This window comes from Falco rusticolus, chromosome 12 (assembly GCF_015220075.1).
Source record: "Falco rusticolus isolate bFalRus1 chromosome 12, bFalRus1.pri, whole genome shotgun sequence".
Classification (NCBI taxonomy): Eukaryota; Metazoa; Chordata; class Aves; order Falconiformes; family Falconidae; genus Falco; species Falco rusticolus.
Window position 1 is genome coordinate 1,528,196 of NC_051198.1, and position 25,882 is coordinate 1,554,077.

The window sequence follows — 25,882 nt, forward strand, 5'->3', positions numbered from 1 at the left end:
CCCCGGATGTTGATGGCGGCGGCGCGCCCCGCCGGAAGCAGACGTGGCGGCGGCGCTGGCTGCTGCTGCCCGGCGCTGCCCCACCGCCCTCCCGCCCCGGGCCGCCGGCCGGCATGAGGGGCTGCCGGCACCGGGCGCCCACCCCGCGGGCGCTGCTCTGTGCCTTCCTGGCGGCCGTGGCGGTGGCGGAGGGCGGCCGAGCGCTCCCTCAGCTCAGCGACGACATCCCCTTCAGGGTGAACTGGCCCGGCGCCGAGTTCAGCCTGGTGGGTACCGCGGGGGCGCGGGGTGTGGGGGAGCTCTGGGCTCGCTCCTCGGGCGTCTCCCGCCGTGAGGGGCCGCCCGGTCAGACCGGGCACCCGGGCGGTTGTTTCTGAAGCCCCCGCCGCCCCGCCGGAAAAACGGGTGTTGGGGTGTTCGTAACATCGCCCCGGGGCTGGGCCCGAGGGGGAGCGCCAGGCCCCGGCCCGGGGCTGGCAGCTAGGGAGATCCCAGGGGGATCCCAGGGAAATCCACCCCGGAGGCCTGCGAGGGGCTGCGGCAGCAAAATGTGGTGGTTATGGGGGTGATTTTTTAATAAAAGTCTGTCATAAGAGCGGGGAGCGTGTGCGGGGGGAGCGCGGCGCGGGCGGGGGGGCAGGGCACTGGGAGCGGGAGCGCGGGTGCTGTGGTACGGGAGCCCGCGCAGTGCCCGGCCGCCTGCCCGTGGGTAACCCCACCGCTCCGGAATTTGGGAATGTCTGTGACACGTAGCGTTAAAACCCCACCTGACTCATGCCTAGGTTGCTTGCTTCCTTAGCCTACAACTGGTGTCCTGTACAAAGAGGATAACTACATTATAATGACCACTGTGGACAAAGAAAAATATAAATGTATACTTCCACTGATAGCAAGTGGCAATGAGGTGAGTTTGGTCAAGTCTTTTTTGTAATTATAAACCATAGACAAACCTTTACAGTGTCTTTTCACGTCTTTATTTATTTATTTTTTCCTCTCCAAAGTAAAGAGAGGGGTTTTTTTTCCCCTAAAGAGAAAATGATCCACAGAATGCTTCATGAAGAGGGTTTTTTTCCCTTGTAAAAAGAAAATTACCTACAGACTGCTTCACAGTTTCACAGTTTATGGTACATGCCTTCACTTTGTATTGCTTACCAGCTCTGCACTAAGTGGGGCCAGTCTGAATGATCTTATTTGGCAACAAGCAATTGCAATAATGTTCTGTTCATTGCTAGGTCTATCGCTGAGCGTGAAATTCTTGTATTTTAAGTAACGTGGTCAGATTCTAGGCCAGTAAACAACTGTTAAGACTTGTCAACACTGCTATTGTGATCACCGTATCTGAAAACGCTATCCCCATGGTGCTTCTACCACCAGTAATTTTTATTCTCCATCATTGCTTCCTCAGTTGCAAATCTGAATGCACAATTTGGGGCTTAAATAGTGATAAAAAACCCCTATATAAAGACAGCTGTTTGTACAAGGGAAGGTGGATTGAGGAGGCCTTTGGTGAGGTTTATCATTGATTGTTACTCCAATGGTTCATTTTTTTCATACTGTGAAAGCTTGCACAGACAAGCTGTACTGCTGTGGTAGGGGCCTCTGTTTTGACACAGCCCTCCTCCTTTAACTGACTGACAGTATGGAGTGCTTCAGTCTAGGTGAGAAATCTTTAGTACTGAAGAACTTTGGAAATCTCTTCAATAGCATGCACAACTATAGAGCAAAAAAAAGACGCAGAAATAATCTTCCACAGTATTGCTTTATGCTTTTTTGATTAATTTTTTTAAAGTTACATAAAAGCTGTGTGATGTTCCAAGTATACTGCATCAGTATGGCATCAGCATTGACTAACAAATTAAAAGATTGTTGATGCTGTGTTCTTCTTCACACCCCAAGGTGCCATTCTGGACATGAGCAAGTTGAGAGCTCCTACTCTTTTCCCACGTGTGTATTTTTTCAAACCACAAAACTTTTGTTTTGACTGCTTTATTTGTGACTTTTATTTGCCCCTTCTTACTAAATTATCTTTTTCTAATCACTACACAGCTCCTTCAGGGCACAAATTAATGAGGTTTTGTGATAAAATTTTTATTTTGTTTTTTACTATTGCAAATGGGTATTATCTAAGCAAACTGCTGTTAATGTTAATGTAATGAAATATCCTTCTGTTCTAGGAAGAAGAAAAGGACTATAAAGGTCCTACTCCAGGAGAATTGCTGGAACCTCTATTTAAGCAAAGTAGCTGTTCGTATAGAGTATGTTACTTCTGTGTTGATAACTTAAATGCTAACCAGAAGTTTACAGTGTAGTTCATTTTTAGGTTTAGTGTAGTAAACTGTTTGGATAAATGAGTCTCAGACTTTCAGGTACCAGTTCGATCCAGAGTAAGGTCTCTACAACTTTATGACTATATCCTTAGTATTGTCGATAAAATTCTGTGTAATTGAAGATACTGGGATTAAATAAACTGGGTTGCTGTAGTAGCAGTTTAAAAACGTGGATTTAAAATATTTACTTCAGGAGTCAAGCCATAATTTATGACAGTCTAATGAAGAGCATTTCTCAGAAAGTGTTAGAAGACCAAAGCAAAAGTGTGTTTAGACAGTCTGAAAGTTTTCCAGTTTTTCATCAACTGTTGTCCTGGTTCAGACTCATCTCTTACGTTACAAGCTTAATACCAAACAAGCTGGTACTGAGAACCAGAGGCAGCGACAGTGGCCAGATACTATACCTATGCAACATCCCACACGAGTCCTTGAGGAAGGAGGAGTGGGTCAAGCACAACTGGTAAACGGCCCTTATCTTTGACAGTTGCCAAAACCAGTCTGTGCTGAGTCACTGCCATTTAGCCCCAGTGGTTTGGGGGCACATTTAGTCTTTATGTTTTATTTAATTTTTTTCCTTTGTTTTATCTGTGTGAAAGTTAAGGAAACCTTGCCTGGTGTATTGATTTGGAATGTCATCAAAATGCTTAGGGAACACAGAGACCATGCACTGTGCTATAGTTTTGTGCCCCAGTCCACCTGCGTGGGCTGCGTTTCATTGCTGCAAAAGCCAACATTTTGGGGGATTTCTGTTTTTTGGGAGGGGTGTATGGATGGGGAGTAATGCAGCTAAACAGATTTCTTTCTTAAAAAAAATTTTTGGTTTGGTTTTTAAGATTGAATCTTACTGGACTTACGAGGTCTGCCATGGAAAACACATCCGTCAATATCACGAGGAGAAGGAAACGGGACAGGTAGGCTTCTTACAGTTTAGTAGTCTGAACCCCCTTTTCCACTGGCGTGTTCATGCTTAACTCCTCCAGAAGACGTGAATTCCTGTACACTTGAAAAACTATGGAAAATGGTAACTGAAATTTGTTTTAACTTCTTTTAATTGTAGAAAATAAACATCCAGGAATACTATCTGGGGAATATGATGATAAAGAACCCATTGTCAGAACCAGGTTTGTCTTAGATTATTTTATTGCTGATGCTAATTAATTGTTTGGTTTTCAGTTATTACTTTCTGAGAAATACACTGTAGAAAACTGATTCCCAGTGTAATAGAACAGAATTTACTCATTTTCTACAAAATGTATCAGTTTTAATTAATTCCTTTTAGCACCTCGCATTTGCATCCATCCTGTCAGTTTTGCCATGCTGTCGAATTGATCAGATTCACTAATCTGCAATAATTAGTGTCAGGGAAATAAAATAATGTAATACAAGAAATGGAACCAATATATGACAGGCCATACTTTGATAATACAGCCTGTTGCCACTCTTTTTGGGTGAGGAGAAATGTCTTTCAACCTGTGAGCAGAGGGCAGAGTGCACAGGACATCTTGGGCTCTGCTCTTCTGAAATAAAACACAGTCTGCAAAGCCGAACGCTTACTTTTGCAGGTAGATGTGATCCCTGGAACTGTTTGAGAGTCTTTTTTTAGGGATCCTGGCGCAGATCTTGAGCAATACTGAAGTGCCTGAAGTGGGACTTTGGTGGAAATTAGGTAGCTGAGCCCCAAACTCAAACTGCAGTTTAGAATAACTAATTTTCTGAGCGCTTGCATTTTTTGCCTGTAAATTATAGTAGATGCTGGAAGTTCTGTGGTCGCACCTGCCAATATCTGCTTTCCTGGCTGAGCTCTTCAGTAGTATATTAGTCCAAAGAACTCTTGAAAATCCACAGACTATAAGTGTTCATTCATCAGAGCTGATAGAAACAATATTAAGAACCCATCATCTAGGTTGGGGCGTTTTGTGTGTTTTTTAATTCTAGGCTAGTATGTAAAAGGCGGGCACCACTGTTTTTTCTCTTCCTAACAGCGATTAACTTGAACACCTCAGTCTTGGAGGGAATTTAGCATTATTAATCCCATTCCTTTGAATTCCTGCCTGCAGCCTTCAGTTAGATATCTTAGTCCTGAAAAGAAACACAGCTTCAGAAACTGCATTGTTTGGCATTTCTTTCTTAGCGAGTTACAGTGCTTGTTTGTGCTGTCATTAATTCTGTGCAGAAATGCCTTGTTCTCCCTAGACGCTGCTGGACAGAAAACAAAATGTTCAGTTTGAGTTAACCAATTCTTTTGTGGGGCTAGATGTGGAAGTTACATGTGATGATACTTCAAGTCGTCATATCTGAGTATTTTGGGATGTTGTCCCTCTGTCCTTTCTGCTTAGGTGGCAGACTGTATTCTGTCTGTGCTTCCTATACAGCAATTCACATTACTTCTCTTAAAAAATAACAGATGTTTTTCAAAGCACTGTGAGCTGAATCCACAAGCGTCATACAGTAAACTTGGAGCAGCTGAACGGGTGATGGCAAAGCCGAATGGCCTTTTGCTCACCTGATTCTGAATGGAGTCCAGACTATCTCCTGAAGCAGTTCGGAAGGCCACGGATAGCTCTCACCTGTGACAGCTTGCCACCCTTGCCCTGTAACCATGTTTGCTCTCATGATCGTTAGCATGGCATGTGGTCTGGCCTCACCTCTTCCTATGAGTGTACCCTCTGAGGCTGGCTAGTGGGTGGGCTGAAGTACTTGCCTGTTTACTGTCCCAGCCTGTAATTTGCTCACTTTGAAAAGCGTAGTCAGCTACCCCTCAAAGAACAGGAGTGACATGTCCTGCTGCCCTGACCGGCCTTCCTGTGCTGCTGGGGCTGGATTTGGCCTGTCCTACAGACTCAAAATTGCTTTAAGGCTCTCATTTTGTTCTGTTTCCTCTGGACCCCAAATCACTGTTTATTTCCTTTCTTTCCTCTTTTGCACCTGCAGGTTCATGAAATTGAAATGTGGTGTATATACAAGTACTAGCGAGTACACAAAACATACGAACTTTGCTGTATATAATTTCATTTTATTTCAAGTTCACAGACTTTATATGCTTACCTCATTCTTAATTATTCCCTAGATCAAGAAAAGAAGGAAAATCCTAAAGAGAGTGCAAAAGAGGCAAGTAAAAAACATCTATTTTGACTTTTGCCGTCAGTAGTAGAGGTAGTTTATGTATGATGAGATGAGGTAACTAGTTGCCTACCAAAATGAGTGTCAAAACCAGAAGCTCTGTTCCCGAGCTGCACTGTTTGCACTTTTGATGACCCGTCCCAGCTCAGAAAGCTTATTTAGACTAGCTAGTTGAATGTCTTGCCCTTCTACTTACTTACATTAAAGTTACGCTAATCTTGAACTTAAATGAGGTGAATTACACACTCCTTTTCTATGAAGAGAATAAATATAACCACAAAGTCATATTATGGTCTGGCAACAGTTATTTTTCTAGCTACATTAGAAATCCCAATTCCCTTAATGACACTTCCGTGTGTTTTGGGTAGGGAGAAATGCTTAACAAAATCCTACAGCACAAAATCCCTAAAAAATTTCTTAGCTGACTTGATGATCAATCCCATACAACTCTGTGCTTCCCTTTTCCATTAGAGAACTTTTCCATTTGTTTAGACCCCAGAACTCAATTCTTAGTTACTAACTTTATAGCAAAACAATGAAAGTACCTGAAGCATGCTGGAGTTGGAATTAGCAATTTTTCAGACCGTGCAGTCTCTCTAAGCACACGGAATGAGTAGTTTGGTGCAACAGCTATCCTTAGAAATGTGACCTGTGGACAGGCATGCGCCTACCTTATTTCCAGTTATCCTTCATTTTAATTCTGAAATTAATTTTTTTGTGTGCATGTTCTTTGTAATGATGATTTAAATAGCACCGAGTGGTGGTTCTGCAGTGGATCTCAGAAGATACACATGCCTGATAAGCTTGTCGGAGGTAGATGGGGGAGCAGACGGAAGTCGGAAGTTGGCCTGTTCTAATGGCAGTGGCAGTTATAGCTCTTGGAAATTAAAGAAAACTAGGTGCTTTGTCGTGTAACTTTTCCTTTGTATTTTCAGAGAAGATTGAATCTTACAGATATTTTTTTTTTTTTTTTTGGACAGTATTTATGAGGTACATACACTGTCTTGGTTTCAGTCCATAAAGAATTTAGACTTGCAATTTGTGTGGAATCTCCAGTCAGGAAAGGGAAAGAATACATAACACAGCTGGGTGGTGCCTAAAGTAACCAAAACCTGCTGTGACTAGAGATTTATCTTCAGTCCTACTGGGGTGCCTTTCTGTTGTGTGCAAACAGGTGTCTCCATTTAGATTTCTTGAACAGTTACCTTCAGTGAAATGCATAGGTATAATTTTTCAGTTTTTAAGGAAAAGTCAGTAGTTTAATTCAGAAAGATAGAAAGAGAAGATGCTGCAACCCTTTTGGTCAGCTCTTCTGTACGCAGCCAGAATATATCTGAATTTCCCACCTTTTAATATTGAAGTATAGAGTGGATAAGTGACTGGAAGCCAAGCAGCACCTGAGCAATTAAGCTGTGGCATGTTAATTGTTTAAACTCATGAATGTCTCATTGCCTCATTCACGATAGAAGTTTTTAGGGAGGAGAGAGTCAGTGGCCTGTGACAGGGTAACATAGTTTGAAAACGAAAGCAGGTGAGAGATAGGAGGGTCTCAGATCCCCAGGTTAGCATCCCAACCACAGAAGGCCTTTTGGTGCAGGGCCTGATCTGTTGCGCGCTGAAAACGTTTGCTAGCTCAAGCAACATGGGTAAAAGAAGGTCTAGTTTGTGGGTTCAGTGTGGCTTTTGCACAAACAGAACTTCTGGTATCCAGGAACTTTAGCAGCCTCCAAGATAGGAGCCAGGCGAGGGACTTCGGCCGGTTTGGGGAATCAGTTTCTTAAGTGGAAGCTGGATGAAGGACGAAGGAAGTACGAAGGAACAAGTCTGAAGTGAGCTTACTTAAAGTGTGTACAAAAGTGGGATTTACTTCCTATATATCATTAACTTTGTTAGCCACGACAACAGGTAGTGTGGGATGCTCTGGGTAAGGAACAACCCCAGCTGGGTGTGCTGAGAGGTGTAATGCAGGTATTGGGATGACTTTGTAGGGGCATTTTTAGATTCTCCAAGAAGTGAAAGCACCATGCCTGGCCAGAGCTGACCTGAGCCTGGTGGAGCTACTCACATCTCCCCATTTCCTAGACTGCAGGGTGAACGCAGCTGGCTTGGTGCTCTTCCAAAACATTGCACTCAGCTGGCAAGCCTTCTTAGAACCAAAACATCAGGCAGCCTGTGCAGAGGAACCAGCTGCTTTTGCAGTTGGAGCTCGCATGGCTTGGTGCGTTTTTGCGGGGCTGTGCTGGAGGTAATAAACCAGTCACGTTCAGATATTGCAGAGACACCAAGTAACTACACAGGGGCTGGTTTCAATCCAGTAACGCTGACTGCACAGTGTAATAATATTTTTTGTTTCAGAAGAGTCAAAGGAGCTTTGCTGTGATTCTTAACTTCTACTTTCTTTCACCTAGATACCTACAAAAAATATAGAAGGGCAGATGACCCCATACTATCCTGTAGAAATGGGAAATGGCACACCTTGTAGCTTGAGACAAAACCTACCCAGATCGAGTACAGTGATGTACATCTGTCATCCAGAAGCTAAGCATGAGATTCTTTCAGTAGCAGAAGTTACAACCTGTGAATACGAAGTGGTTATACTGACACCTCTGTTATGCAACCATCCTAAATATAGGTATGGCACTCCAATTTTGGCTGACATCACTTCAAATTTTCATCAATTTCCATGCATGTGTGTGTTTCTGTAAGTCATATATCCAGCTGTGGTTTCTGGTACAGAGCTGTGATGCTTGTACGTACTTCGGCAAGTGCAGTTTTGCCAGGTCTTAAGTTTTGCTGTCAAGTTGCATAGTGTTTGTGTTTTGTAAGTCTCTGGTGATTGCTCCCATATGAGAAGCAGATGGGAATTATAACTTTATTTTTGACAGGTAAGTTTCTAGGCCTGTCCTTCTGCAGAAACACAAACTAGGGCAGTAAGGCTGCAGGCAGATTAAGAACACCCTGTCTCCTTTTAGTTTATGATTTGAGTGTCTTGGGGCAATCATCTTCATGGTATTCACAGACTGTGGATTGTGTGTATGTGTGTTACATGTGTGCATGGACTTCAACTTCCCTCATTTCAGACAACAGAAGTATGGTCTTCAGCCGTAACCATAATGTTTTAGTGGTACTCCCAACTTAAGGAGCTCCTGTCTGTCTCTGTCCTGCCTCATTGCCTTAACCTTCAGCTCTATAAGTCATTTTCATACGAAGAATTCATAATTGCAGCATTATTTTCCAAAAATCAAGTTTAGGGTTCTTCCCCGCGCCCCCCTTCCCTGAATTGTACCGTGCATCGAAGGGATGCCCTTAGTCTCAACAGTATAGATTTTTGACCTTTCAAGGGGTGTAAACAGAATTGCAAAGGGAATATGATATGCAAATGAAGGGGGAAATAACGGACAGGAGTTCTGAATTTCCCATGTACGCAGATGTCGGAACAAGCGAATGTTTAATCAGTGTTCTGAAACGGGCAACAAAGTCTAGAGGACAAAATCCTCAGTTGTGCATTTTAGAAACGCTTGCCAGTTAGAGTAAATAATTTAGACTATCATTAAATATTTATTATCAATTATAAATTTTCTCATGTAGACGGGTTTGGTAATACTATGTTGTCTGTTGCACTATTATCTGTTTACTGGATGAGTAGAAAAATAGAAAGTGCACAGGCAAATTGTCCTGTCGTTGATAACAATAAAATCTTGAGCTGCTACCTCCTTCCAAATGGAAGGAATGGAAGGCTTCCTGGCCAGGAAATACTTAAAATAAACACACAAGATCTTTATTCTTCCACTTACGTCATCTTATAAATATATAAATATAAATAAAGATGGGTGGAGATAGCAGGCTGGAAACGCTGCTTTCTGTCAGTGGAGGTAACAACAAACAAACCTCATGTTAAGTGCATTTTCCTGCCATGTGTTCCTGAGACAGCACTGGGCAGTACTGCCACCACCGTGCTTTTCCTCTACACCCATTTTCTTACCCAATAATGCACTTGCATTAAGTTACCAAAAGTATATCCAGTAGTTCTAGTTGTCATTTTTACTTGGGTACAATTTGACTTTTTTGAAATTGGTGGGAACTGGGGATGGGGAGGAAGGCAGTACAAAGCAATATAAGTGTACTGTAACTATTAGTCCTCATGTTCAAATAAAATTCAGATAAAACTAGGCTTCTTTGGTACCGGGCTTATTTAATCTAGAGTGTGGTTACTATTTAGGAAACATTTTCAGACTGTTTTAACTACAGCGGTGATTATTACACAACTACTGCTGTATTACAGAGTTCCTAGGAGGACGTTGCAAAAAGCCACTTGGCCTCTGAAGCGGTATCTGCACATGTATTTTGTAAATAAGCTTTGTCTAAAGAGGGCCTCTTCAATGAGACGAGCAGTGAAGGCTGTACAAACATGTCATTTATCAGTATGATTTTCATTTTGATGTTACTTTACTATTTCTGTTAAGGGATATTTGGTGTTTTAATGAGGCCTTGATCTGTGTAGACTAAGGGGAAAGCTGTGTTAGCTCTGCTTCATCTTTTCGCTTTGCCTTTCCTGTAATAAGCTGCTTTTTGCAGACATAGCTCATGAAGAGAGAGGTAAAGGAATAATGGGTATATATGCAGTATGAAAAGCCATACATGTCAGGTAATATAAGAAAGAACATGCTATTTTAATTATGTAGGAACTACATCTATCAGAAGTAAACGATTCTGTGATTCTATCAAGTTTCACCTTTGTCGTTTCCTAGCTTCTGAGAGCTCTGTGGAGCCGTGACACTGCGCTCATGGTACACGTACAATGCAGTTTGCCTGTTAATACGCAACTTTGACAAAGAGGGGTTAGACTGTTGCCAGTTGCCTGGCAGCGTTAGGAGCGAGACTATGCTGGGCAAAAAGCGTATTTACATCAGTTGTAAGAAAGTGTAGCTATGGCTGAGATGGTGCGAGCAAGAGAGAAGAAAAATATGTACCTCAGCATGGCTCAGTCGGAAATTTACAGTGATGGGGAAAAAAAAAAGTATGTCTTTACTTACAAAGCACAGTAAGTGATGTGTTGCTGACTTGTTTGGCCAGGTTCAGGGCTTCCCCAGTGAATGACATCTTTTGCCAGTCTCTGCCAGGATCACCACTTAAACCCCATAATCTGGAGCAGCTGGAGAAACAGCAAGAAATGATGAAGATGCCTTTTAGAAGGGTTAAGGAGGTAGGATTTGTTTAACTTCAAATAGAAAAATACTTATTTTCAGCGTTGGAACATGTGCAACTTTCAGTTCCATGGAGTAAGTTCTTTTACCCAACTTTATAAGACTGTGTCAGTCTTTCAAATGAGCTTTAAGCTTGTTGAAATCATCTATAACTTGCCTTGTTTGGAAAGAAAACAAAGCAAATATGTCTGGGCTGCTAATTTAAAATTTTTGTTGCCTTTGTAGCCTACAGTTTACAAACATGTTAAGATTTTTACTTCCGATCTTTTTTTCAGTTGTGCTGAAGGCAGTGAAAGCAATGACTATGCTTTCATACTGCAGCCTACTTCTCCTAATGCTAAGTAACTTCATGTACTTTGTAAGACTTTGCAAGTGGCTTATAAAATCTAAGCGGGTGTATTTGGGTATACTTTAATTTCAGGAAGAAATGCATTCAACAAAAGAAGAGAAATTTTCTTCCATTCATAAGCCTGTTGCTGTTGGAAGCCACCAACTATTAACTGTGGGAACAACCCACATCTCCAAACTGACCGATGACCAACTTATAAAGGAATTTCTTAGTGGTTCCTACTGCTTCCATGGGGTGAGAAATAAAGTGATGTGTAATAAAATAGCTACTCCTTAATCGCACATACTGGCTTATGTATTTGTTTAGTTTCTCCATGAATCTTGACAGTTGCATTCTTATACCCCTAATAATTGCCTTTCCCTGCATTGATACAGGGAAGGCTTATATACTGGGGTCTGTGCCAGAAAGATATCATCAGCCTTTCTTTGAAATTCGATTTAGAGCAGTGAAATGAAGTAGATGGTGAGAATCATTCAGTGCCAATTTTGTTAAGTTTTATCAGACTTTTTTTTTTTTTTCCTTTTCATTATCAAGAGGACAGCCAGCAGAGGAAAAGGCATCTGAAATTTTCCCTGTCCTTGAAAGGGAAAAGTATTTCTTTAAAAGACAAATAAGGGGGCCTACAAGTAGTTTAAGAAATTTGGTCCTACATGTCTTTTCCAAGAGTCCCTGCTTAAACTTATTTATTCGATCCCTTGCTTATGTCAGTCTAGTAAGACGTTTTCTCTCAGTGCAAACCTTGAATTAACATACCTAATTAATACCCATGGGGCTTTACAGCTAAACTAGCTAGTGGTTTAGGGTCTGGAGGGAAATGGATGTTGTGGTTTGGGGGGGTTGGTTTTGTTTTAATGCTGAGATTATAACTCTCCCTAGGGTGTTGGTTGGTGGAAGTACGAATTCTGCTATGGCAAATATGTTCATCAGTATCATGAGGTATGTTTAAATAGTTTTATATTCTGCCACTAGATGGCTGTGGGGGGGAAGAGTTACAGAATCTGTCTACAGTTTGAAAAAAGAAGCATCCTTTCCTTGGCTGATAACATCTTGGGTTTAAGAAGTGGGATTTCAGAAAATAAGTCTTCTGTGTGCTGCCTCAGCTTATGCAGGGGGAGGTAGGTGCCATGTCAGGTAGAGCAGAGTGATAATCAAAGCTAAAAAACATGGATGCTTTTGTGGGAAGGCTCGTCTGGTCGTTGAAACACTCTTACCAGCTCACGCAGCCTGGGTGGCTGGTTGTAAAGACCATCAACTTTGACCCTTGACCCTAATGCAAGATTAGTCCTAGTTTGTCCCAAATGCAAGAACATGTTATGTTGACAGCAGCAGACTTGCTCTAGAAATGACATTCTATATGTCGTTAACATATCCTTACTACTAATCATATAATACAAGGTGTAATTACCAGCTTTTCTTTTTTTTAGGATAAGGAAAGTGGCAAGACTTCTGTGGTGGTGGGTACGTGGAACAAGGAGGAACACATTGAGTGGTCCAGGAAGAATGCTGCTAGAACCTACTATCTCCGAGAAGATGGCACGCAGACAGTTAGGTACGGTTGGTGCCACCATGATCGCTGCTCTGGCTGGCTCTTCCTGAACTGGTCTCATACCTGTGATAGAGAAGAACAAATGCCAGGGCCCACTTGCGCAGTGCAGGAATGTGCAGTTTATGAATAGATCCACAAGAGCAGTGTGTACAGATATTTTTATATTCTCCCTAATCAACACACAACATCAGAAAAGGTAATTCAGCACTTTGGATATCATACAAAGAAAAATCTTCCAATAGTGAACAACTGTTTACTTCTGCAATAACTGAAAATACAGCATGTGTTTGTATATTGGAGTTAAATATGTGAAGAATGATGAGATACAGTATCATAGGGGGTAGCTGCATGCTTCAGAATTGTGTTTAGTATTTCCAAACTTTTCCATTCCAATCTTTTGTGGCAGGATGGTGTCTCATTTCTATGGAAACGGAGATGTTTGTGACTTAACAGACAAGCCAAGGCAGGTGACTGTGAAATTGAAGTAAGTTAACTTTTTTAGTAAACTGATGTTTTGCGTCTCTGCTTCCTGTGTCAGAGGGAAAAACTCTGTTGTCTTCATAAAGCTCAGGAAGCAATGGCTGTTAGCTTAGTAAAACCACTATAGATACTAGGGAAATACGTTTTAGTTTCGTACTTAATACATGCTGAATGCTACAGAATTTCTCTTCTGTTTTCAGATGTAAAGAATCTGATTCCCCTCATGCTGTGACCATATACATGTTAGAGCCTCATTCTTGCCAATACATCCTTGGGGTATGTAGACATGCTTGAACTCCCGCAGCTCAGGTGCTAGCTCGTAGATGCCTCCAGGCGCACGTTTAAAATAGCCCCTTCCTTCAGCGCCTCTTCACAAACAGTCCTGTGGCGCGCTGCAGCACATAGATGTAGCTGCTGAACACACACTGCTTTGTTCCGTTGCTTTTGCTTGGAGAAAGTTACGCTCGTTACACTGTAAATATGCTACAGAGGTCACACCCAACAGTAAAAAGCCCTTACTAAACTGTACAAAGCATGGCTGGAGTACTGTGCCTCTTGCAATCCCCGTCCTTCATCTCACCATCTCTGTTGCAATCTCTTGTAAAAGTGTATTGATGACTGGACAGACATTAACGTTTTGATCTCTTACATTCAAGGTGGAGTCTCCAGTCATCTGTAAAATCTTGGATACAGCAGACGAGTACGGGCTCCTCTCAGTGCCCAGCTAAAGACCAGGAAGCCCACGAAGCAAGCCATACCTGTCAGCAACCCCGCCGGCATTTTCCACATTAACAGCCGTCTGTGAGATGACAGAAAGCAGCTCTCAGCCAACCAACCTCACCAGCAGAATTCTGTAAGACGAGGGACTCGTGAACCACTTTGTGTATAACTATGTGTATATAAGAGGTTATTGATAAACTTTTAATGATTAAAATCTTGTCTTGCACTTCCTGTTCGACTTGTGTATGACACATTCTACAGTCATCGTCATCATTATTAAGACAGAAATTACCAACTTCAAAAAGGCAAAATAAACAAGGTCCAACTTTGAGTGAGGAGCTCACCTGCTAACTGAAGAAGTGAAACCGACACTTTGTGCTCAGGAGCCTTCAGCAGCCGCCACACTGCTAATAATTGTCCTGCTGCCATTCCTCGCTTTGTCCTGGCACAAATGGTACCTCCGTTTGATTGCTTGGAACGGTTCTCTCCTGGTACCTTACCTTACCCTTACCCCTTCAACTGTTATTTCTTCTCCCAGCCTGGGCTGCTTCCCAGGACCTTTTTTTTTTTTTTTTTTTTTTTTCTATTAATGCTGTAGGGTTTATCTTAATATATTTATTTTGCTAAACATTGACGTCAGTCAGACTTGCTGTTTTGCTTCTAAGGATGCTAAGGTATGATACTAGTGATAAACAGCCAGCATTTTTGGTGGCAGAGTTGTCAATATGAGTTAGACCTCTAAGCTCCCGCTTGGCTGGATTCAGCCACGTGCACCTGAGTGGTTCCCTTGTTGGTGACAAGGACTGGGTACATCCCAGAGGCCTCTTAACAGCCAGTATCTGGCTGGAGGTCCATTTTCCGGTAGCTCGCCCACCTCACAACCAGTTAAGATTTTTGGTGCAGGCATGTGAAGTTTTAGTCTGCTGGCAACGTACATTTGTCACGTTAAGAAGGGGGGTTGTTCGAACCCTTTATATTTGATCAGCCTTGTCACAGTTTCCCAAGAAAGATGAGACCCTTGTAGATCTCCGTTGTATTTCTAAAATGGGAGTTTCTAAATAGCTAAGAAGAAAAGTTTGCAAACCAGTGGTTTGTAGCCAGCACACCCTCGCCTATTTTCTTCCCTGGGAATACCGTGGGGCTGGCAGCAAGCCATTTCGGCGCTGTTACCAGGTGCGACACCGCTGGCTTGTTTTCTGGCTGCGTTGCTCCAAAGGACACACGCTCAGCGTGAGGGCCGCTTGTGCAAGCCCGCTATGGTTCCTCTTCGCTAAAGCTATTGTGCAAATAGAAAGTTTCTTAACTGCTGTCAGACGGAAATCCGCCAACCATTTGGCATATGACTAGTTGAATGCTACCCAAAATAACCAAGTGAGGCTGCTAGACTGTCGCAATAGAACCCATTTTACTGTCTCCTATGGCAGAAAACCAGAACAGCAGCAGCAGGATGATACAGCATTTAAATTTAAAGTCATTGTTCCCGATCATGTTCTTACCTCTGATATGGCTTTGTGATGTGGCGGAGGAAGCAAAAAGGGGGAAGAGGCTTCTATCCAGGTTTTCCCCCCCCAGTCTTCCTGTTGAAGCATGAGATAAATGAGCAAAAAAGTTGCTTAAGGTTTGATCCTGTATTTAGCCAGTAGCTTTTAGAAAAGAGAAGACATTAGGAGCATTGTTCTCTGGAGTTTGGATCTTTAACTTCGGTTTCCCTAAAGTTCTTGTGCTTGCCAGAACAGTCAGCTGGCACAATCTCCTCACTAAGCATCTAGGTGGTATGAAGCTGGACCCCACACTGCCCAAAATTTGAGCAACTTGTTGCATAAGCTGCAAAGCTTTGGGAAGGGCTCCGCACCTCGCTACCTGCCCTGCTGCCAAAGAGCGCTTCAGCGGCAGCTCCTCCAGCGGCACTGGCAGCCCTTCGCTGCCTTAATCCCAGTCCTGCGCTGCCAGGGGTGTCGCTCAGGGCTGCGCAGCGAAGGCGCATCCCAAGGCAACATCTGATCAGGAAAAAATAACAAACCTGTGGAGCCTTCGCCTCCCTAAGCCGTCTTTGCAACGGGCTGGCTGAATCGCCTCATTAAGGTGCTGGCAGTAGGTGGAATCCATTGTGATAAGTTTTTATTTTTAATGGAGGCTGCCCCGAGGGAGGGTGGTACGGCTGCAGTGCTCACGCTGGGACTAGCTCGGGGGCACCGGGAGCCCTGCTGCAGAACGTGGACGGGTGGCATGGGTCGGGACGATGCCGGGCTCCCTCATGTTAAAGGGAAGGGAGATCACTAAACGCGCCCACACACCCCTCACTTGTGGGCATTATATCAGAGGAAAATAACAGTTACTTCGCAGAGTGTAAAGGTTTCCACTTCCCCACGCAGGAAGGAAGTCCGCAGTGACACGGGGCAGCACAACCTCTTTGACTAAGCAGCCACAGCACCTCGATGCGCTGCTGATGCCAACTGTGCCACACTGTGAGCTAACCACACTGTTGCCAAACCCACGAAATCCATACATGGTTCTCCACATTCCTCAGCCTCTACTTCCCCTTGCACAGGAAGCAAGATGCTCTAGGATGTTCCCACCCTGCGTGAGCATACAGCTCCACACAGAGATGAAGAACATCCTTTTCTCTTCCACCCTCTCCCACCCCTCCCTGACCAGCAGTTGACTTGGGAAAGAAGCACCGAGGCGTGGGTGAGGGGAGCAGGGAAGATGCGTGCGAAAAACCCACAGGGCATGACAGACCATGAGTTGACACTGCTGGAAATAACTAACTGCAATATAATTTTAGGTTCTAACACATTTGAATCTAGAAGCAACGTATAACTTGCTGCTTCAGCCCTCTCCCAGACAAGCCCTGAGGGGCAGGAACCCATCAGTACCAAACCTGGGGAAAACCAAGGCCCTGGTATGCGGAAAGCACAAAGCAGAACGGGAAGGCAGCAGGTTTCTGCGCTGGTCTGCTTAAGATTTACACCTGAGATACTACCGTGGGTTTGCTCCTCAGCCTAAGAGGTACAGCTGCTCCCATGCTCATTTAAGAATCAGCAACGTGGAAAATAATGCGGATGGCAGACAGCAAATCTGCAGCGATGGTACTGATATCATCTGCAATTAGTCAAAGGGAATTTCATCAAAGAAAAGTAGGTGTGGGAAGGTGAAATGCGCAACTTCTGCAAGGTACTTCCTTCTCTGAGAAGAGTTCGAAGAATGAGATGGTTTATGTCCCCAAGGACAGGATTTATCCACACAGAAAGAGCAGAGACGTCACAAGCATTTAACAACCCCCCCCGACCTGCCTGCACGGGAAAACTCCCTCATGGGCCCCTCCGACACAGCCCAAACCCGTGCAAGAGCGGCACTGCTGCCCCAGCGCCACAGAGGGCCATCACCATTTGGGTCCGTCGTTATTGCTGTGTCTGTCCTTGCATTTCCACTCAAAGGCACTGCTCAACTATTGCAGCTGTTTGACTTCAGAAAAAAGGGATTCATTCTAGAGCTCATTTTTAATTGTCACTTAAATCACAGATTATTAATTAGCTGCAAGACTGGATCAAAAAGTAGAGGGAATATTTATGTAAGACGCCTGCACAGCTGATAGGCCTGGCTGAGAGGAGCCAGTGGCTCAGCACGCGAGGCCAGGCAGGCCCTGGGAAGCCTCATGTAGCTGAAGGGGTGAAATAAGACCATCAGGCTCAGAAAGATTTTCTCAAGTGGTAAAGCAATGTGGAGGATTATTCCCTCTGCCTGCGCAGAGGCAGACAAGTGCATTTCCTGTTCATAAACACCTGATTTGTATAGCGAAATGGATGTGACTTGCAGTTTTCATCCAGCACCCAAATCTGAGCCCACCTGGGTAAGAGAAGCTCCTCTGAGGGCCGGTGCTCATCCCCCCTGGAGCTGAGCAGGTCTTGCACGGGTTCGGTTCTGCTCCCTTAAATTGCACTTCCAGCACAAACCCACATGCGCTGCAGAGAGGCAGTGAGCAAGTGGAAGGGGATCTGTTTCAGAAGGAAATCTGCCTGTGCCTTCCTACTTGCTCACACACGCCTCTCTCACGTGCCGCTTCTCCTCCACAATTCCCAGAATAAGAGGTTGCCTTCAAGAAAAATACAGGCATACGCAGAACGCACATTGAATAAAACAAATGTCAGAATAATGCCAGCACAGCATGTCGGTAGACTAACCATTTTTGTACTGAAAAATGCTTTTTTTTCACTTTATCTCTTCCAGCTGCTGTTTCCTCTGAGAGCCAGCCGAGGAGATGTGGTTTGACAGGCCCTGTGCTAGAACACTGCTGCGCTGTCTCCCCAGAGCAGGAGCCGAGGCCGAGGAGCAGCACAGCTGTATTTAGTGAAGGATGGAATACTCGGGGAGAGACGGCTGCCTACGGGGACTCACCCCGAGCTGAAAGCAGGAGCAAGAATCTTTCCGGATATGTCCAAAATGCTTTTAATTTCCTGTCTCTTCCACTAAACAAGTCAGGATCTGTCTGAAAAACTGATGACTTCAGGGCAATTCCCAGAACCTGCTGTGGCAGGACAGTGTCTGGTCAGGCTAGGAAGGGAGCACAAACAACCTTGGGGTTTTCCAGCCCCCCAGGACAGGACAGCAGAGCCTCTGGGCTACTGCAAGAGTTTCCAGTCACTGGCAGTTACAAAAGAGTTGAGGGGGGGACGGGGCAGGGAATAAAAATCCATAGTGGAAAAAGCAGAGTGGATAGCAGAGCTCTACTCCTTGTGCAATCTGCTGACTCCCCTTCTGCTGGCATCCTGAATCGAACCAGCTGCAAAGAGCCCATCTTTCCAGGCAGCACTACAAACACTGAGGAAATCTCCTGTTATTTCCCCCCGCTTAGTTCAAAGCACACGAAAGGTACGATCGCTCACTGCAGGAGCACTTGCAGCACGTGAGACCTCGTATTCACACATAAGGGAGCCCAACACAAAACCCTCCCCACCTTAGGAAACACCCGGCAAGACATCGCGTTACAGGAGAAAAAAAAAAAAAAAAAAGGTTTTATAACCCTGTGGTCACGCCTGGCGCCTCCAGAGCTTCCCCGCGACGTTTGGGCAGGAGCGAAGCAGCGGGTGCCTTGGGACACCACCATTCACAGCGTCTCGGCGTTAAAACAAGCAACTTCCATCTTCGACTCCCCCCTCAGTAACAGGCTCAGCAGCTCCTGGTGCTGGTACAACGGGGGAAAACTTTACGGGTTTCACCGGGGAAAAGCGTCTCTGGCACAAGCCCCCTCCACCAGCTCCGCAAAGGGCAGCGGGGCGGGACGAAACGAATGTTGGAGTACCGCCAGCGCAGCACGCTGGTAGGATAACCGCCACGGGCAGGATAACCGCTGCGTGCTCCGGCGGGGCCGGGCAGGCCGTGGGGTGCCCCAGCCCACCCCGCTCCTGGTGCTATAAAAGGTGGCAGCAGGAGGAACCGGTGGGACAGCAGTGCTGAGGCGGAGAGTGGGGAAAAGCAGGGCAAGAGGGACGGGGAGGCTCGCCGGGAGCGTAAGCGAGCTCTTAGCTGCCTTCCAGCTTTAAATCTGCAACGCTTTTAACACCCCGAGGGGTTGCTGACCCCTGCGGTGCATCAGCTCCCGGTTACTCCGGCTGGGTGTGAGGCGCGAGCGAGGGGCACGGGGTGGCCTGGTGGGGTCCTGCCGGCAGCGGCGGGGCCAGGGGACAGAGCTGGGGAGCTGCCGAGGTCCCTTCACTTAAACTCGATGGTCCCAGTCCGGTGGGCAGCAGCGGGGACTAGGTAACAGCAGGCTCCTCACCTGAAGGTCCGCGCCTGAATTTTCAGGTAATCAATAGAAGACGTGGAGCAGCGGTGTCGGGAAACCAGAGATCCAGGCGCGGCGCAGGAGCAGAGCTGGGCAGTGACGCTGCCGGGCAGTGGGAAGCCTCCGCTGATGCGGGATGCGCGAGCAGTGACCTCTCCTGGTGCAGGCTGCCTCGTACAAGCCTCTGGTACCCTACTTCAGGGCAAACCTACTCTCTTTACTCCGACAGGTAAGGCTAAATAAATGGTCACTGGCAAATTCTTGGCAGAGGGCAAACCACCAAGAGGACGGATGACAAGAAGACGCGCGGCCACACAGTTGCACGTGGCAGGGTCACTCTTGAATATGCGACTTCAGTGGCTGAGCAGGTTTGGATGGGTCAGAGCTGCCTGGCCGCGCTGCACCGGGGTGAGAACGCAAAGCCTGAGTCCCAGGCTGTGGTTACAAAGTGCATTTCAGATTATGTAACGGCAAGATACTATTGCAAAAGCTGCTCGCTACCTGATGGGGTTAGGGGAGAATAAAAATAAATAATAATAATAAAAAGAATCATTCAGGCTGTACCTGCAACGATCTGAAATGAATAACACTCTCCTTCAAATTGTTACCTGACACCATCTTTCGGCACTGCCTCTTAAAAATAATAATGAAGCAAGGTGTATTTTTTTAATGTAGATAAAAAGGGATTTGTAGATATGACTAATGAAACAATTTCTGTATTTGCAAGCAAACTAGGGTTTCTTTTTTTTTAAAGGGCATTCACTAACACGGAACAAATTATAATGATGGATTTGACTTTTTTTTCTTTTTTTTTTTTTTTTTTCTCCAGGATGAGGATTGTTATTGGAAGCCTTCATTTCTACTTCACCTCTTTCTTACTGAGTGGAGCAAATGGATTCCTAACCCTGAGAACACCTACAGCCTATGCCTTCCCGGTTTATAACTACTCCTATTTAAACCTCTCTTCTGTATCAGAAGCAGAAGCTCCAAAAGCGGCAAAAGCTCTCAATTTCTCACATAATGTAATTGAAAAAATAACCAAGAGAGACTTGGAAGGTTTTGACACGCTGGAAGTTTTAGACCTTTCCTACAATCAGATTAAGGACATTGAACCCGGTGCCTTTGAGGGCCTGCTCAGCCTTGTTTCTGTGGATTTATCATTTAACGATCAGAGACTTGTATCGCGTCTTCCACCCCATCTGAAGCTCCTACCCACCAGCAAAGCCTCAGGGTCTTTGCAGCTTTACACAAACTCTGACAAACCCTCAGAGGCTGCTCTGCAGCCTCCTGCATCTGCCGGGGGGCTGCCGGCGCCCGGAGGCCCACCCGTCCTGCCAAACGGTAACCTGAGGCTCAGGCGAAGCGCAGGGAACCTTCTCCGAAGAGCAGAGAAAAATGCTACAGTCTCTCCAACGGCCACGGTAAGGCCTGGTTTCTGCGGAGAGCCAATAAATGGGACACTGGATCTGTCACACAGCAAGCTCTCTGAGGAAGAGCTGATGTTAATGCTGGATCCAGATCTCTGCCAAGCTCAGCTGGACCGTATTTTGGAGCTTGACATTAGTCACAGTGAGCTGCAAATGGACCTTCTGTCACTGTTCATGCTGTTTCTGCCAATGAAAAACGTGCGGTCCGTTGATGTGAGTTACAACAAATTAACAATTAACATTCTAGATGTTGAGGCGATCTGCAGCTTCCCATTCAGCAAGCTTTTGTTTTTAAATTTTAGCAACAATCCCATAAACAGCCTGGATACGCTGTGCCTCCCTCCAACCATCAAGATAATTGATTTGTCCTTCACCAACATAAGTAAAATACCCCAGAATTTTGCTAAAAAAATGCCTCACTTAGAAAACATGTATGTTCAAGGAAATCACTTCATATATACTGTGCATCCAGCGATCACCAATGCAGTTCCACAGCCCTGCCCCGGAACCGTACATATTAATGCCATTTCCTTTGTCAGAAACCAGGCTGGCACACCCATTGAAAGCCTCCCGAAGAAAGCGAAACACCTGAAAATGTCCAACTGCTCCATTGTAGAACTGCCAGAGTGGTTTGCCAGCACAATGGAAGAATTACTATTTTTGGATCTCAGCAGCAACAGGATTTCTGTGCTTCCTGACTTACCCACCTCCCTGCAGCACCTCGACGTAAGCAACAGCGATATTAAAATAATACCCCCTAGTTTTAAATCCGTCTCCAACTTAACAATACTTAACATTCAAAATAATAAAATTACGGATATGCATCCAGAGTATTTCCCACCGACTTTAACAAAATGTGATATTAGTAAAAATAAGTTGAACACATTATCATTAAGTGACGCCCTGGAGAAACTCAAGTATCTTAATGTTTCTGGAAACCTCATCGCCAGGCTGGAACCTGCCAGCCACCTTTCCGCGCTCACTAACCTGGACAGTAGTCACAACCTCATCTCAGAATTGCCTGATCACTTTGGGAAATCTCTTTCAACGCTGAAATATTTTAATTTATCAGGGAATAAGATCTCCTTTCTACAGCGTGGCTCTCTCCCAGCTTCTCTGATCGAGTTAGACATCAGTGACAATGCCATTACTACCATAGTGGAGGGCACTTTTGGCCAGTTAACGAGCCTGAGTGTGCTGACTGTTCAAGGTAAGCATTTTTTTTGTAATTGTGACTTGTACTGGTTCGTGAACGTCTACCTCCACAAGCCCCATTTGCAGATAAATGGCAGAGGGCATCTCAGGTGCAGCTTTCCACCAGACAGGAGGGGCTCGTCAGTGGAGAGCAGTAACCTCACGCTTCTGCGCTGCTCCCTGGGCATCCAGATGGCCGTTACCGCCTGCGTTGCCACCCTGGTCGTTTTGGTGGTAACAGGCTTATGCTGGCGGTTCGACGGGCTTTGGTACCTGAGAATGGGCTGGTACTGGTGTATGGCGAAGAGGAAGCAGTACGAGAAGAGGCCAGAAAACAAGCCCTTTGATGCCTTCATTTCATACAGTGAACACGATGCAAACTGGACCAAAGAGAATCTGCTGGGTAAACTGGAAGCTGACGGATTCAAGATATGTTACCACGAGAGGGATTTCAAGCCGGGGCATCCTGTACTCGGTAACATTTTTTACTGCATAGAGAACAGCCATAAAGTCCTTTTTGTTCTCTCTCCCAGTTTTGTAAACAGCTGCTGGTGTCAGTATGAGCTGTATTTTGCTGAACACCGGGTCCTGAATGAAAATCAGGACTCCCTCATCATGGTCGTGCTGGACGACCTCCCGCCCAACAGCGTGCCGCAGAAGTTCAGCAAACTCAGGAAACTGCTGAAGAGGAAAACCTACCTGAAGTGGAGCCCTGAGGAACACAAACAGAAAATGTTCTGGCATCAGCTAACAGCTGTCTTAAAAACAACCAACGACCAACTCGTGAGAGCAGAAAACGGATCCACTCAGGATATGTATGAGATGGAATGAAACACAAGAACATGTAAATGTTGTGCCGGGAAAGCCCGAGGTCAAATAAAAGCATTCCTGTGTTTACCTCCTGCCTTCGCTGTGTTGCAGTGGGGGTTTCTCTCAGATCAGTCCCAGGAGAGGTTACCCGTGGGTTCATAACACACGCGTTATTCTGTCTGATAAAAGAATCCATTATCCAAAGAGCTGAGCCCCCAGCACTGATAAACATCCTTTTCTTCCTGGGCGCTTCATGCTCTTCAGCTATTCACAGCGTTTCTTAAAATGCTGTGGGTGTCACCTGAAGGGAAGAACAGCTCGAGTCACGCCACATGTCCTAACTGCCTTCTTGAGACTGCTGCACTGCAAAGCAGTGCCGTTCAAAGGTAAAGCTCTAGTTCCAATTCTCAGTTCTAGTACGGCTTAAGACGGGACACACATAGCGTACACGTAAGAAAAACACAAACTATGGCAGTACACGGGTAACAGCTTCTTTCTGTGGTTTAGCGAGAAAAGATTACAGATTTACTTTACGTAGCCATCTGAGATGCAACTGCAAATCCACACTGCTCCGTGACTTGGTTTAAACAACCAGTGGAAAAGATCAGACTCAAAGATCTCTTATAATCACAGATTTAACATACACAACCAAACCATCAAAAAAGAGCCAGCCGACCGTGTTGGTCTCCACCATTAAATAATTGGTGTGAGCTTTATTGAAGTGCCGTTATCGTAAAATCTCTGAAGAATAAGCAGGAAAGTTCTGTATATTATTATTTATGTTTAGGAAAGTTTCACTTGACACAATCACCCTGACCCATTTCGAGTGAATTCAGTGCTACCTCTGCAGAGCCCTCGTCATCACCTACTGCCTGTTAATAATTTAATTTATTCTATTTGAAAAGGAAAAAAAATAAATCAGCTGATCTGATTTTCACATTCAAGGAAAATCAACAGACCGTGATGGAAAATAAATGCCAGGTGAGAACAAATCATTTAGCATAGCACAATCTGGACTTGCTCATAAGACGAGCAAACCCAAACGACTTACCAGCAGCAGCTCAGACCCAGGAACGCGGAATGTCACTGCACAACATAGGGGACAGCACCTCTGAAATGCAGACTCTGAGAAGGAATTAGCTCTGCTGTGACAAAATGAAGAGTAGCAGCAACCTTTCTGGTGCCAGAAGGGGAAACATGAGGCTACCATAGGGAGATACCCACAACACAACTTTGCCATAGTGTCTTTTGGAAAGGAGAAGGCCCAGCTGGAGCAGTATGTGATTTTCACCCTCCCCAGCCCCACCCTGCAGCACACAGCACGTTTGGCTCTGGCGACCAAGGTTCAGGGACGGCTCTTGCGATGAACGGAAGCGTTTCCCTGATATTAAACATAACCCCATTTTCAGCAGGAATTGACAACACCCCGTTGTCAGCATTTAATCGCACATAACAAATGACAGCTTTAAGTCAATTTGCCAGTACTGACTGAACTTAAGGATACTGCGCGCGGTGTATCCATGAAGCGCAGTGCTTGAGGTTGATTTGAATAGCTCTTTGGTTATTGCCAAAGAAACCTGCGTCAATTGCACTGCAGGGTAGAATCAGGGCTCACAAACCCGAGGCGCTTTGAACTGCCTCTTCATCCTTTGTCCCATGGTGCTGACTCTCCAGTTTTCCACCAGCACGAATTAGGAGGAGGAGAGCAGGACTTGCCCTCCTCTACCATCTGCATTTAGGGAGAGCTCTCTTTGCACCCTGTGCAAAGCCACCTCTCCGCAGTTAGCGCAAGGAGTCATGCACTGTTGTGGAAAAAGAATTATTTTCCTGTTCTCTAAACTGCTGTCAGCCTGTCAGCCAGCTACGTGGTGAAAGAGAGAGCTGGGGCCTTTTTTGCTGCTACGTGCAGCTCGAGCAGAATTGCTTACCAGCGCTGAGTGGAAGAACCACTTATGTAATCCTCCACCCACCCGTGGCATCGGTGCAAATACACTCCTCTTAAATACTTAAATAAAAATCAGAAAAATAAATAATTCAAAACAGATAGAAGACAAACCTAGAAAACACCCGCAGGACTCCACCTTAATCGCTGCAAGTCTATTCTATTATTTTAAGACACTGTCCCCCCTGCCTTCTCCTTGTTTCCACCGTGAGCGCCTCGTGCTGCTCTCCATAGCCCTGCTTCGCTACCTCGTGCAGGAAGGTGAAGAGATCGCAGTTCAGGAGTCCCTTTACTTTTCATTCCCAGTGCTGCAGGCAGAAGGGTGATGGAGATTACAAGGGGAATAACTTTCAGTGTTTTCCTAACAAGCGACAAATTACGTACCTGACCGATACATACCACAAACCCCCGCGAAACCATCAGGCGCTGACCATTCTTGACTGTTGTCTGTCCAGTTTTTGCATCTCGCCCTCCCCAGCTTGCTGAAGCCTTACTGTGACGGCGGACTGGCTCTGGGACTTACCAGAAAATGCACGCAGAAATCTCTCTAGTCTAAAAAGTTCTGAGGTGATGTCCAACTGTTGAATGTTCTCCAGCAACTTTCTGAGATCATATAGATCTTGTTTAAAGTTATTTAGCAAAAGCAGCTTTCAGGTTTTATGCATAAAGGATAGAAAATACAATACCGCAGGCCACCAGCTGAAAAAGTCAGCCCTTACCACCATAAAGCAAGACCTAGGACTTGAAAAGACTGTGAATTATAAAAGCTTTTTTCACATCAACAACCACAAGTCACTTGTTAGTGGGATCAGCCCCAAGTAATGAATCCGCTGTTTTTATAATAAACTTCTTTATGCTTTCTTTGAGGCCACTCCTTGTTTCGTGAGATACCCCGGTCAAACTCTTAGTAGTACACCTAACACTGCAAACACAGATTTTTCAGTAATTAAGCAAAACCAGTCCTCGGGCTGAGTATCGTGA

At 45.1% G+C, this 25,882-nt stretch overlaps 2 protein-coding genes across 2 annotated transcripts; both read left to right on the forward strand.

Moving 5' to 3' along the window:
• The first annotated feature begins 41 nt into the window (after positions 1-41).
• On the forward strand, positions 42-14,077 carry ERLEC1 (endoplasmic reticulum lectin 1). The gene is made up of 14 exons (XM_037405477.1): positions 42-266; positions 800-904; positions 2,175-2,255; positions 3,161-3,238; positions 3,385-3,448; positions 5,395-5,435; positions 7,856-8,079; positions 10,521-10,650; positions 11,073-11,234; positions 11,877-11,936; positions 12,425-12,549; positions 12,953-13,030; positions 13,227-13,302; positions 13,683-14,077. The coding sequence occupies exons 1-14, from the start codon at positions 114-116 to the stop codon at positions 13,752-13,754; spliced, it is 1,449 nt and encodes a 482-aa protein (XP_037261374.1). The 5' UTR covers positions 42-113; the 3' UTR covers positions 13,755-14,077.
• Positions 14,078-20,198: 6,121 nt separating this feature from the next.
• LOC119156276 (toll-like receptor 2) lies at positions 20,199-25,414 on the forward strand. The gene has a single exon (XM_037405888.1). The coding sequence runs from the start codon at positions 20,311-20,313 to the stop codon at positions 22,978-22,980; it is 2,670 nt and encodes an 889-aa protein (XP_037261785.1). The 5' UTR covers positions 20,199-20,310; the 3' UTR covers positions 22,981-25,414.
• Positions 25,415-25,882: the final 468 nt, after the last annotated feature.